Source organism: Theileria annulata, chromosome 1 (genome assembly GCF_000003225.4).
Source record: "Theileria annulata chromosome 1, complete sequence, *** SEQUENCING IN PROGRESS ***".
NCBI lineage: Eukaryota > Apicomplexa > Aconoidasida > Piroplasmida > Theileriidae > Theileria > Theileria annulata.
The window spans coordinates 1,368,201-1,381,686 of record NC_011129.2 but is presented as its reverse complement, the minus strand read 5'-3'; the positions used below and the strand labels follow the sequence as shown (position 1 = coordinate 1,381,686).

The following is a 13,486-nucleotide window of genomic DNA, read 5'->3' as shown; positions in this document are numbered from 1 at the left end:
CTTTTATTTTTTGTATAGTATAAATGATTTGAATGAACGCACTGGAACTGGTGTACGGAAGACTCTCTGAGATAGAAGGCGAGATTCTGTTGGACCTGAATCGCCTGGAGTCAAACGCGCTGGAACACCTAAAAAAGACCAGAAAACAGCTCGAAAATTTAAGTATTAAAAAAATCGAGCTGGAATTGGGAGATAATTTCAACAAAATCGAGTCTTTTGGAAATAAACTCAAGACCGTAGCAGATGAGAGCGACTGTGCCCTAAACAAAATAAAAAAAACAGTAAGCGTGGTCGAAACCGTAACTGCACTTTATAATTCAGCCTCAAAAGCACTAGACCATTTTAATAATGACACACCTGACCAGGCGTTCTCAGAAATTGAAAAGTACATCGCAGCCGTGGAGTCAGCCAGAACCAAAGGGCATTGGGAAGAAGTAGTAAACGTGATTACAAAGGGTTACATAGGCCAAGTGATATCGTCATTGAGGTTACTAGTCATAGAATCGCTGAGAACAAACGTGTCGAATGACCATTCAAAGCTTCTTACGAGACTTGCCTTATCGCTGAACGCAGAAAAAGAGGCCTACGACTCATATCTATCCTTTGTTAAAGTGGAAACTGAACGTGGAACTGCGTTCACTTCATTAACAGCTCCATACAACAATACGAGTAATGAGTATGAAGGCTATAATGGATTTGGTATCAGTGAGATGAATAGCCTGAATAGAGTAATTTTGAAGTCTAAAAACCTCCTAAACCGTCAAGGAAATTCAGTTCTCACAGAACTTGGAACGATTTACTACATTAAAATCGTCAGAGAAATACACCTTTACTCCTCCACGGAGGCCTCTAAAATATTCATTGATTTCATTAAGACGAACTTGCTCCCCAATCACATTTCTACACAAATCACCGAACCACAACTGGACAAACAGAATCAAATGGTCGAAACAAATGGGTTTGAAATTTCAGAAAAGGCTGATTTGACTCAATTAAACAACTCTGATTCTTTAAATTCAGCGTCTGAAGCCATAATTTCTGAACTAGAAAAAACATTAAAAGACTCAAATTTCGTTAATATGATAACGTCAGAGGTCAAATACCAGAAATTGCTGGACAATATAGCCATCATGGCATCGCTTTGGATAGATTTTGAAACTTCTTTGAGAGAGACCACAGCTCCAATTTACCCAAATTTGTTAGTAAAACAGGATGAGAAGGAGTATTCGCCAGATGGGCTCGTTTTTCTGAGCAATGCGACCAAGATGATTCAGTCGATTTTATCAGCCTACGTTCACTTACAGCATGCGTTTACTTTAAAGACAGTGGTTCAAGCAATACAAGTGAGTGATACAATTTATATCTCAGAAAATGAAAATACACTCACCAGCACACTAGTCGATGATGTGTTTTTTATACTACAAAAGTCACAGCATAGATCCATTGGAACCGGAGATATACAAACAGCTTGTGCTACTTTTAATCAGGTTTCTTCAATAATATCAAATGAGCTCAAAAACGCATTAACCCACAATCTTGTCCAAAGTCAACCAATTTACGAAAAATGGACCCAAGTATTTCTTTAAACAGATTATAGTAGTCCCCTTGGGACATATATTTACCCATTTTAAGCATATTTTAAAGTTATATACTATTTACAAATTTTTATTTAATCAGGTTATATTAAAGTAGAAATTGGAAAATTTGATGAATGGATCGCTATACAACATGCTTGACGAGTATTTTAAAAGAACAAGAGGCGGGTTTCCAGAATTAATTGGTGGGTTTACGTTAAATTGTCATTTTAAAAACAGGTTCGAAGTATAGCTTCGTCCACTCCCTTAACAACATTGAAGAGTGTCTGGGATTACTTGCCAAATTTAAGGAAGAAATGAGTGAATGTTTCAGCAAAGAGTTTCTTAAACGTACCTTATTATACATATAGATACCATTGAATATAATACTTTACAAAATATACTTAATAAAATGAATAATTTAGAAAAGGAAAAAAATCTGTTGGTTGAAAACGCAATACAGGAACTCGACTCAGTTGAGACGGAATTAGAACAAATTCTGGAAACTTGTTGCAATTACGCACTGAATATGTTCAAGGCACCTTTTAGACTTTTTCCACTTAATTTATATAAATACTAAAGCAGTATAATTCTGTTTAGGACCACCTAAATGACCCTTTAATTAAATTTTCAATGGTCGACTTTGAGATGGATGAAGAAAAATACTCAAAATTTCAGGTCATTTATTAACATTAACTTGTCAAATAGGCTGAGGAGTCCTTTTCTGATGTAGTTGTTTCCGTTCTAGATATCGTTCTCAGTCACATCAAGTCCTCTTACTCCCCAAATGTTGGACTTAAGTGCATGAATAACTTACTAGAAAAGGTTTTTTCTAATCAGCTAGACAACTAGTTAGCTATATATTTACGGACTAATTTCGAGTAGTTGTGTAAATATTTGGAAAATATGGTTTTGGAGAAGAAATTCACTATCTACGGAGCAGTTTACTTCGATGGCGCCGTGAGGTCACTAGTTCATTCTTGTTCTAAACATAACCAAGAACTTAGAAAACAGGTTTTAAAATCAATTTAGCCAATTTATTAGATAACCTTATTGTTCTAAATTATTTTATTCCAGCACTCAAAAATTGTCTAACATATTCAAAAATTTATGTTAAAACTCTATAATTTATACAAAACTTTATTGTGATTAGTTTTCGACGCTTTTGCAAATCTCAGATGTCCTGAATGTGAATAACGCCGACGATTTGATTCTTTTGAAGGGTATTTTCTATGTTATATCTCATTTTATAGAGTTCGAATATAAATTTGACATTTACAAATATTCTTCACTCCGAACAGACCTTACACTCTAACTGACAATGTATAGTATATTTCACATATTAGTTATTGAATATTAGATAAATGACCCAAGTTTGAGAGTCTTTTGAGGTTAGGTATATTTTTTCCGAAACCACGTCTCTCAGATCACTGAAACCATACTTAATTTAATTTTGATACCTTAGCTTCATGTTTAACCTATACGAATACAAGGCACTGAGGGATTTTGGATCATCGAAGTACACAGCTCCCTAATCAATTATATGTAAACTTAGTAAGTAAAAGTACCCTATCTGATGATATGTTCAGTGACTCCACACCGATTTCTTTATACAAGATGCTTAACAATTCGCTCAACTTCATTTCAGGTCTTACTTTCAATTTTATACATTTACAATTACATACTACGCAAGACTACAATTTTGTGGAAAGGGTTGGAAGGGATATGTGAATAACTTACTTTATCAGGTTGGAGTTTAAATTTGGATAAGTTTGTAATTCCATCTCCAGAATAAAAGTAAAAGTTGTAATTAAAGTCTTGGTTTAAGAGGACATTAACCATTAGGGATGAGACGATGCTGTTTGTAGTTGGAATGTTTAAAATTGACCTCTAAAAATATGTGAAGGCAAAATTTATGTGAAAGTACATTGCAAATGAGATTCACTAGGTCTAATGTTACGCCTTTTATGTTCTTTGACTCGGCTATCTTTCTGGAATTCTCATAAATGTACTCTAATAGGCCCTCATCACTTCCATCAAGTACGTTATTAGGAGAAACGCCCGATTGGCCGCAATCGAAGTAAATATACAGGGAATAATCTAAATTTCGGCATAGAAAATTATTAGGAACTTATGCAATCCTCAGGAGATTTTAAGTTCTCAGTCAGAATGCAGGGGAATGGTTCCTAAAATATGCATATAAAATTATGATTGGAGGCATGGTATAAATAAGACGGATACTTCTGATGAATAGAGCGTTAATGAGCATTCCAAGCATGAGGTTAATCCTGGCCTGATAACTCGAACATGGCCGTACAAATCTTGAGAACCACCGTCAATTAATATTTTGAAGGCATTGTTTTCATCTAATTCAGAATCACTTTTGGAAATGTGGTAAAATCTGTAAATCTCAAAGAACGCTGAATTTAGCCATCTTCTGCTTTGAATACTGTCCAAAGCAGAGAATATAACATCGAAATCAGATAACAACTTCAGGTTCAATTCCTCAACTCTTTCAACATAACTATATATGACTCATTAAAACATCATATATATAATAGATATTTAAAGAGGAAGACTAACAATTTTGAGAAATTTGATGTATTCCATGACTTAATAGTTTCAAATGCCAGTTGAGATTTGAATTTACCGACATCGTTTTTTCTAAAATCGATTGTATTGTGCGGTTTAAAATACTGAAATAAAAATTGTCTATTTAGGTTTGATAGAACCACTTTGTCGTAGTCAACAATAGAAATATTTTCAAAACCATTTAAAACCAAACTTTTCAATAATTCACAGCCTAATACATTATCCATTCACATTCACACTTATTTCGAATAAGTTAAGATATAAAGCACTATTAAGGGTATAAACAATCTTAAAATATAGGAAGAATAATAAACAATAAATATGGTACCTAAACCGCCAGAACCTACTACTAGAATCTTGGACTTTAAGACATTGTTCATATGACCCTTAAAAAAGAAAGATCAAATGTTTACACATTTTAAAAAACTTTTAATATATAAATTAAACAAATAATAAAACTCATATAATTAAAATTTCAACTAAAAAAAATTCTTAATTTTAAAATAACATTCATTTTGTAAGGCTTTTTTGGGCAAAATTCAGAATCAATTTTTTAAAACCTTTAACATAGAAGATTTCAATTGATTCCTTTCATTACAATTTGTTTTTTATACTTATTTCTTTAAAATTTTTGGTCAATTTTTCCTTAATCTCTTTAGAATTTCATTTAGAAATCTATTGAATAATTTAACTATTATAACTATGTTTTATTGATATTATTCTTATTGATAAACCTATATAGCTAAATGTCATAAAATTATTAGTATATGTTAATTATTTTGTTCATAAGCAATGGTTGAATCTAAAAATCTCTTAGTTCCCCATCCAGTTGCTTTAATAACTTATTGTGGTTTTATTACAGAGATGTTCTATTATAATGGCTAACATCATGCCTATATACATGGTTTGTATGATAATTTTGTATTCCATCGAAAATATATCATCAACAACTTTGGATTTAAATGATCCATCTCGGTCCAAGTTCAGAGTAATACAATATACCAAAGAGAATGTAATTACAACAATTATTTACCCTAAGAAAAATGAATCAATAACTCAAGTGAATGACGGTCAATTTTTATTATTTACGCCATGGTATTTTGAAAAGATCGTTTCTGTTAAAATTATTAGATTCAAATTTTCCGAAGAAGCTCTTGTACTTGTTAATCTCGAAAATGCTGTAACTTCCCCTGAAAAATACTTCTCTAAGGGTCAAGGTCCATTTGTTCCCATTGATATAGAAAATTTTGAGCTTAAATTAGAATGTTTAAGTAATAAACCTAAATATGACCCATCTAAAATTGTAATACCAGGTAAAGGTCCCAATGCACAAACTAGTTTTAAACAAAAAATAAAGAAAAAACTAAGGTCTAAATTATTGAAAGAACAACGAATAGCATCTCATGATATAATTAATCCACCAGCAGAACCACCATCTGAAATATTTTCCGAAATATTGAGTGATTCTGAGACAGATCCTGAATCCGGGACTAAATCCGATGAACCTACTCAAACTACACAACTTACTAATGAACCTACAGAGTTAGAACCAGAAACTATTCCAGTGGAACTAGAATCAGATGATGAAGACCACGAAAGTGAAATTTCAGATATTGATCCGTTAATTTCATCAGATGAAGAAATTGAAACAGAAAAAGTTGATAAACGTAAACTAAAAGGAGATAGACAAAGAAAAGATAAACAAGAAAGTGAACAACATGATAAAAATGTTGATATAGTTGCACAAGCATTAGCTGAGGAGGGAATTGATCTAGAGAAGGAAATTGTTGGCAGAGAAGTCGATAAAATTATCGAGAAATATAAAATAACTAAAGAAACACAAACAGACATTCCAACTGGTTCTATTGAAACTCAAACAGACATTCAACAATTAGAAAATATAGATACACAAACAGACATTCAAGAAGTAGAAGATATAGAAACTCAAACAGACTTACCAACTGGTTCTATTGAAATTCAAACAGACATTCAAGAAGTAGAAAATATTGATACTCAAACAGATATTCCAACTGGTTCTATTGAAACTCAAACAGACATTCAAGAAGTAGAAGATATAGATATTCAAACAGACATTCAAGAAGTAGAAGATATTGGTATTCAAACAATTGGGAATTTTTCTGATATAACAGAAGTAACCAAGAAACATGAAAAACCAGAAGTACCTAAACGTAGACCAGGTAGACCAAGAAAACATAAACCTGAACCTGAACAACCTAAACGTAAACGAGGTAGACCAAGAAAACATAAACCTGAACCTGAACAACCTAAACGTAAACGAGGTAGACCAAGAAAACAAAAACCTGAACCTGAATCAGATCACTCTGAAGAATCCACTCAACCTCATCCTCAAGAACAAGAAACTGAAGATTCAATAAAGGCATTAGGACCTTCACCTGAAAAAAGACCTTTTTCATTTGATATTTATTGTGAAGATCGAGATGCTGAAGATGAATTAAGGAGAAGAGCGAAGCGTTTTAGGAGTGAACCTCTAGAATCACATGAACAAGAGGATACAACTGATGCAGGAGTGAGTTCAGGTGCAGGGGCTCCACCACCACCCGGAGATGGTTCTGAACCATCGGATGGACCAGGAGATTGTCCTCCTCCAGAGCAGGATCAGGACGATACAGTTTTAGTGCAACTGAATAAAGAAAGAATATTATACCTAGAGGACCCAGGAAGTAATAAAGGTGTAAATTATGAGCATGAAATCAATGATGGAATACCAACTTTAATTATAAGGGCTAAGCCTCATAAAACTATCACACATATTTTTGAAAATGGTTTAATAATTTGTGAAGCTGAGAAGGGAAGCAAACTTTTAAGTTTATCAGCCTTTTCTTACTATAATGAATTCATTCTTGTTGAAATCATATTTAAAACTCCAATGGCTAGCTATAATAGGTATTTCAGAAAACATGGAGGAGATTGGAAAGAAGTTAATATTAAGGACTTTGAAGTTTATTATCAGGATCTTAGAGGTAATGTTATAATGATTGAGGAAATGATGGTTGATATAAGCTTACCGATCGATCCTTCAAAAATCTTCTCCAAAACTAGCGAAAAAAATGGTATAATAACGACAATTCTCATGCCTCTCCCTGGATTTTTTATAAAACAAGTTACTAATGGCGCAAATATTGTTTGGAGTTCAAATTTTAGACGTTGTCTTGCCATCACTATGACGTCTAGAAATGGTGATATGCCCAGACTATTAATGCTTGAAATTTCGGGTCCAAATGACGGTGTTACTGAGGAATTGCACTTCCATAGAATTGGCGATAAATTTTCATTAATTAGCTCAAAATTGTACGACACTGTTGTATACGAAGAGTCTCCCGATTATGATTTTGAATCTACAACAAAATCACCACAACTAATAGAAACAGATCATTCATCCATTTTTATCTCATCAAAAGATTCAATTTCAAGCGAATCAACCAATGAACAAACTCCTATTGAGAAATTCACATTACAACCAGAAACTATTCATCTTGAAATTTCATCAGATGAAGAGGAACCAATTGATCTAAGTATTAAACACAAATCTAAAGCTCCAGAATCAGTTGCAGAACCGACTGAACCAGAAACTATTACACTGGATTTGTTATCAAGTCATGATGAAGAACATGAAGATAGTGAATCTAAAACTCCTAAATCAGTTTTCGAACAGACAGAGCCAGAAACTATTACACTGGATTTGTTATCAAGTGACGATGAGGAACCAATTGATCTGAGTATTAAACACAAATCTAAAGCTTCAGAATCACATGTGGAACATACAAAACCAGAAACTATTACAGTGGAAATTTCATCAGATGAAGAACCTACTCAACAAACAGAAACACCAACACAAGAGTTAGAACCAGAAACTATTACAGTGGAACTTTCATCAGATGAAGAAGTACTTGATGGTTGGACTACTGATGGTGATACTGATTACGATTATTCTGTTGTTCAACGAGATGATTTTATTTTAGTACCTTTGCAAGTAATAAATAATGAGAATTGTATAGAAGGAATACATAAAGGTGTTCCTTATAGAACTTACACTCCACCTAAAGGTATATTGTTTGATAGGATTTTGTCAGGTAATCAAACGGCCTGGAAGGCGCTTGAAGGTTGCGGAACTGACTATGTAAGATTATTTTTTGTTCTAGGAATTCCAAGATTCGGCTTTTTTAGGTTAATAAACCTACTAGATAATGATACTAGAAAAATATTTATTATACAATCCCAAGGGGAATTATGGAACATAGTTCATGAAGTTCACTTCCTTGAAGCATTTTATGATCTCATAGAACCACTACCATCCAGTTCTAGCTCTCAGGAATCCTCTGAACCTTCATCAGACACATAATCAACATAACTACCTCAATAACCCACTTACACACTCTTATTCTGAGTGTTAACTATAAATAATAGAGAAATAATCTATATTTATTTGTACTTTTAATGGAAAATTATCCTTAAATAAATCAATATATGTGGATAATAAGGTCAAATATCTCAAGAATTCAAATTAATTGGATCTAAATATTGGACGTACCAGATCTAAACAAGTATTATTAGATCTGAATAAAAAGAAGAATAACGGGTTAAACAGATGTTAATTATATATAATTAGGCTTATAATAGATGTAAAATTGTATTATAAACCCTATAATGTTACTATATCATAGGTACATGTACACATATATGTTACATACTGAAGTCTGATCAGATATAATCTATTAATTATTTCCCCATCAATTATAGGAACAATTTATTAAGTTAATATATTAGGATTGAGTAATAATAATGACCAGATTAAAGATTGCGCAACTAGTTCTTGTACTAACTTTCTCTTATGTAAATCTTGTGTCTTCAGACTTATTAAATATAAGTGATATATACAATTCAAAATTACCGATAGTCGAATATGCTGAAAATGGAATGACTAAGATAAAAATATATCCTACCAATAACCAACCAATTAGAAAGGTTTATGATGGAGAAAAATTGGTATGGTCTGCTCTGTTAGGTGAGAAATGCAGAATGATTACAATTACAAAATTTAAATATTCTGGAGAAGTAATTGTCGATATTGAAATTGATTTTCCGGCATCTACGTCACAAAAGATATATTGCAAAAGAAAAGATGAATATTTTGAAATTGATCAAAAAACTTATCAAGAAAAGATTTTAAGTCTTAGTACTATACAAAAAGAAGACAATACAAAGATTTTTCATCCTAAAACTGAATACTATCCCATACCACCGATCCCTTCAACACGTCAAAGGAACAAAAAAGGGTTTTCAAAACATCCAAAAGGTAAGAATAAGAGAAGAAAGTATGTTACTCCTTCAAATGAAGACACTGAAACTTCTTCAGAAACTGAAGAAATTCTTAAGTTCAGATATAATGAAAGACCAACTCATTCAAGAGAACACACAGGTCACACAACCAGTTCATTATCAGATACAATAAGTAATTCATCTGGATTGCAAGTAGAGGTGCCTCTGGAACGAAGAATTAAAAAACCCCAGAGGAGACAAGCTAACATATCAACTCAAGTTTATCAGGAAGAACTAGAACCTGAAATTTTTGAATTGGAAATATCATCAGACAGTGATATGGATGTTGATGAACCTACTCACTCCCATATACAATCCGATGCTATTACTCAAACAGATATACCAACTAAAGAAAGCTCTACCCAAACAGATATCCAACAAACGCAAGATATTGAAACTCAAACAGAAAATACAAATGGTTCATCTCTTCCACTTAAGAAAAGACCATATAAACCAGATTAGTATTATCACAAGCCACCATAATTGAACACAAAAATATATGAATTTAAATCAAATGTTATTGAAATTTGATGTCATATATCACCATTAAGGAACTAATTAACTACATCTAAGAAGTAAAATTAGGAATATTTAGACGACAAATAAATATTAAATATGAGTAAATAAAAGCCCAATTTCAAATGATTAGAATTTAAAAAGATGAATAACTCAGTATGGTTGCTGAATGATATATATCTAAACTTATTATATACTGAGATGCAAAAAATTGAAAATCTTGTTTAAATGGGAATTGATCTAAAACAAATTTTGTAGATCATAATAAATATTAATGATCATATCTATTACATATTTATACAAACATCCATGTTATAGTAATATTTTCAATAAGATTAATCTAAATATTTTATTTCCCCATCCAGATCTAGCAATTACTGTGTTATTTTTAATAGTAGTATAAGCGTTTGATGATGGTTGTATTGAAACTCTCTCACATAATATTTACATTATTTTTATACCGCGTAAAATTTGCTTCTTCCGAAATATTATATTTGGATAATTTAGATAATCCTAATTTTTATACAATAAAAATTGTTGAAGACAGATTAACTAAGATTATGATATTATCTACACCAGAAGATAAGATAACTGAAATACGTTCTAAAAGGAAACTAATTTGGGGAAGCGATCGAGGTGAATATGTTAAATGTTTTACTAGATTTTCATTTGAATCGTCCGATAAGACATTAATTACCATTGAAATTGGAAATGCCGTAGATGAAGCTATGAAATTTATTTACGTGAGCGGGAACTTCTATAAATATATCAACAAGAGTGAGTTTGAGGATTATTACAAAAGTTTTTGTTCAGTATTTATTAAAATTCCACCAGGTAAGCTTCCAATTCCGAGACTGAAAAAAAATGTAAAAACAGAAAAAGTTGATAAACGTAAACTAAAACGAGATAGACAAAGAAAAGATAAACCACAAAGTGAACAACATGATAAAAATGTTGATATAGTTTCACAATCATTAGCTGAGGAAGGAATTGATCTAGAAAAGAAAATCGTTGGCAGAGAAGAACCTACTCAACAAACAGAAAAACAACAAGAACCTACAGAGTTAGAACCAGAAACTATTCCAGTGGAACTTGAATCAGATGATGAAGAAATTGATGAATCTAATGTATCAAAACCTAAAGAATCAGATGGAATATTAACTCAGAATAGATACACACAAACAGATATTCAAGAAATAGAAGATATTGGAATTCAAACAGAAATTCATGAATTAGAAAATATTGTAACACAAACAGATATTCAAACTAAAGAAAGCTCGATTCAAACAGACATTCAAGAAGTAGAAGATATAGATACACAAACAGACATTCAAGAATTAGAAAATATTGGTATTCAAACAATTGGGAATTTTTCTGATATAACAGAAGTAACCAAGAAACATGAACAACCAGAAGTACCTAAACGTAGACCAGGTAGACCAAGAAAACAGAAACCTGAACCTGAACAACCTAAACGTAAACGGGGTAGGCCTAGAAAACAGAAATATGAAACTAAAAAAACTTGGTTACTTAGACCAAGAAACATGAAAACTGAAACTAAAAAAACTTGGTTACTTAGACCAAGAAAACAGAAACCTGAACCTGAACAACCTAAACGTAAACGGGGTAGGCCTAGAAAACAGAAATATGAAACTAAAAAAACTTGGTTACTTAGACCAAGAAACATGAAAACTGAAACTAAAAAAACTTGGTTACTTAGACCAAGAAAACATAAACCTGAACCTGAACAACCTAAACGTAAACGAGGTAGACCAAGAAAACAAAAACCTGAACCTTCATCAGACACATAATCAACATAACTACCTCAATAACCCACTTACACACTCTTATTCTGAGTGTTAACTATAAATAATAGAGAAATAATCTATATTTATTTGTACTTTTAATGGAAAATTATCCTTAAATAAATCAATATATGTGGATAATAAGGTCAAATATCTCAAGAATTCAAATTAATTGGATCTAAATATTGGACGTACCAGATCTAAACAAGTATTATTAGATCTGAATAAAAAGAAGAATAACGGGTTAAACAGATGTTAATTATATATAATTAGGCTTATAATAGATGTAAAATTGTATTATAAACCCTATAATGTTACTATATCATAGGTACATGTACACATATATGTTACATACTGAAGTCTGATCAGATATAATCTATTAATTATTTCCCCATCAATTATAGGAACAATTTATTAAGTTAATATATTAGGATTGAGTAATAATAATGACCAGATTAAAGATTGCGCAACTAGTTCTTGTACTAACTTTCTCTTATGTAAATCTTGTGTCTTCAGACTTATTAAATATAAGTGATATATACAATTCAAAATTACCGATAGTCGAATATGCTGAAAATGGAATGACTAAGATAAAAATATATCCTACCAATAACCAACCAATTAGAAAGGTTTATGATGGAGAAAAATTGGTATGGTCTGCTCTGTTAGGTGAGAAATGCAGAATGATTACAATTACAAAATTTAAATATTCTGGAGAAGTAATTGTCGATATTGAAATTGATTTTCCGGCATCTACGTCACAAAAGATATATTGCAAAAGAAAAGATGAATATTTTGAAATTGATCAAAAAACTTATCAAGAAAAGATTTTAAGTCTTAGTACTATACAAAAAGAAGACAATACAAAGATTTTTCATCCTAAAACTGAATACTATCCCATACCACCGATCCCTTCAACACGTCAAAGGAACAAAAAAGGGTTTTCAAAACATCCAAAAGGTAAGAATAAGAGAAGAAAGTATGTTACTCCTTCAAATGAAGACACTGAAACTTCTTCAGAAACTGAAGAAATTCTTAAGTTCAGATATAATGAAAGACCAACTCATTCAAGAGAACACACAGGTCACACAACCAGTTCATTATCAGATACAATAAGTAATTCATCTGGATTGCAAGTAGAGGTGCCTCTGGAACGAAGAATTAAAAAACCCCAGAGGAGACAAGCTAACATATCAACTCAAGTTTATCAGGAAGAACTAGAACCTGAAATTTTTGAATTGGAAATATCATCAGACAGTGATATGGATGTTGATGAACCTACTCACTCCCATATACAATCCGATGCTATTACTCAAACAGATATACCAACTAAAGAAAGCTCTACCCAAACAGATATCCAACAAACGCAAGATATTGAAACTCAAACAGAAAATACAAATGGTTCATCTCTTCCACTTAAGAAAAGACCATATAAACCAGATTAGTATTATCACAAGCCACCATAATTGAACACAAAAATATATGAATTTAAATCAAATGTTATTGAAATTTGATGTCATATATCACCATTAAGGAACTAATTAACTACATCTAAGAAGTAAAATTAGGAATATTTAGACGACAAATAAATATTAAATATGAGTAAATAAAAGCCCAATTTCAAATGATTAGAATTTAAAA

At 31.6% G+C, this 13,486-nt stretch overlaps 6 protein-coding genes across 6 annotated transcripts, besides 3 other annotated features; 5 read left to right on the top strand and 1 right to left on the bottom strand.

Annotated features, from left to right (window-relative positions):
• Positions 1-32: 32 nt before the first annotated feature.
• On the top strand, positions 33-2,606 carry TA20105 (uncharacterized protein; the record flags this gene model as incomplete). Its single annotated transcript, XM_949088.1, is given in 7 exon segments — positions 33-1,574; positions 1,693-1,814; positions 1,828-1,925; positions 2,000-2,105; positions 2,233-2,252; positions 2,308-2,399; positions 2,460-2,606. The coding sequence occupies 7 exon segments, from the start codon at positions 33-35 to the stop codon at positions 2,604-2,606; spliced, it is 2,127 nt and encodes a 708-aa protein (XP_954181.1).
• Positions 2,607-2,695: 89 nt separating this feature from the next.
• Positions 2,696-4,393, bottom strand: TA20100 (ubiquitin-activating enzyme, putative; the record flags this gene model as incomplete). Its single annotated transcript, XM_949087.1, has 10 exons — positions 2,696-2,804; positions 2,854-2,885; positions 2,944-3,004; positions 3,035-3,105; positions 3,143-3,268; positions 3,315-3,464; positions 3,502-3,674; positions 3,706-3,760; positions 3,816-4,098; positions 4,158-4,393. 10 exons carry the CDS (start codon positions 4,391-4,393, stop codon positions 2,696-2,698), a joined length of 1,296 nt encoding a protein of 431 aa, XP_954180.1.
• Positions 4,394-5,055: 662 nt separating this feature from the next.
• TA20095 (Tashat2 protein) lies at positions 5,056-8,547 on the top strand (the record flags this gene model as incomplete). The annotated part of the gene is made up of 1 exon (XM_949086.1): positions 5,056-8,547. One exon carries the CDS (start codon positions 5,056-5,058, stop codon positions 8,545-8,547), a length of 3,492 nt encoding a protein of 1,163 aa, XP_954179.1.
• Positions 8,548-8,987: 440 nt separating this feature from the next.
• Positions 8,988-9,056: a sequence feature (Signal peptide predicted for TA20090 by SignalP 2.0 HMM (Signal peptide probability 0.987, signal anchor probability 0.005) with cleavage site probability 0.837 between residues 23 and 24).
• Positions 8,988-9,986, top strand: TA20090 (schizont-host nuclear protein; the record flags this gene model as incomplete). Its single annotated transcript, XM_949085.1, has 1 exon — positions 8,988-9,986. One exon carries the CDS (start codon positions 8,988-8,990, stop codon positions 9,984-9,986), a length of 999 nt encoding a protein of 332 aa, XP_954178.1.
• A 467-nt stretch (positions 9,987-10,453) lies between these two features.
• Positions 10,454-10,522: a sequence feature (Signal peptide predicted for TA20085 by SignalP 2.0 HMM (Signal peptide probability 0.751, signal anchor probability 0.000) with cleavage site probability 0.387 between residues 23 and 24).
• On the top strand, positions 10,454-11,851 carry TA20085 (Tashat1 protein; the record flags this gene model as incomplete). Its single annotated transcript, XM_949084.1, has 1 exon — positions 10,454-11,851. One exon carries the CDS (start codon positions 10,454-10,456, stop codon positions 11,849-11,851), a length of 1,398 nt encoding a protein of 465 aa, XP_954177.1.
• Positions 11,852-12,291: 440 nt separating this feature from the next.
• Positions 12,292-12,360: a sequence feature (Signal peptide predicted for TA20083 by SignalP 2.0 HMM (Signal peptide probability 0.987, signal anchor probability 0.005) with cleavage site probability 0.837 between residues 23 and 24).
• On the top strand, positions 12,292-13,290 carry TA20083 (schizont-host nuclear protein; the record flags this gene model as incomplete). Its single annotated transcript, XM_949083.1, has 1 exon — positions 12,292-13,290. The coding sequence occupies one exon, from the start codon at positions 12,292-12,294 to the stop codon at positions 13,288-13,290; it is 999 nt and encodes a 332-aa protein (XP_954176.1).
• Between the last annotated feature and the right edge of the window lie 196 nt (positions 13,291-13,486).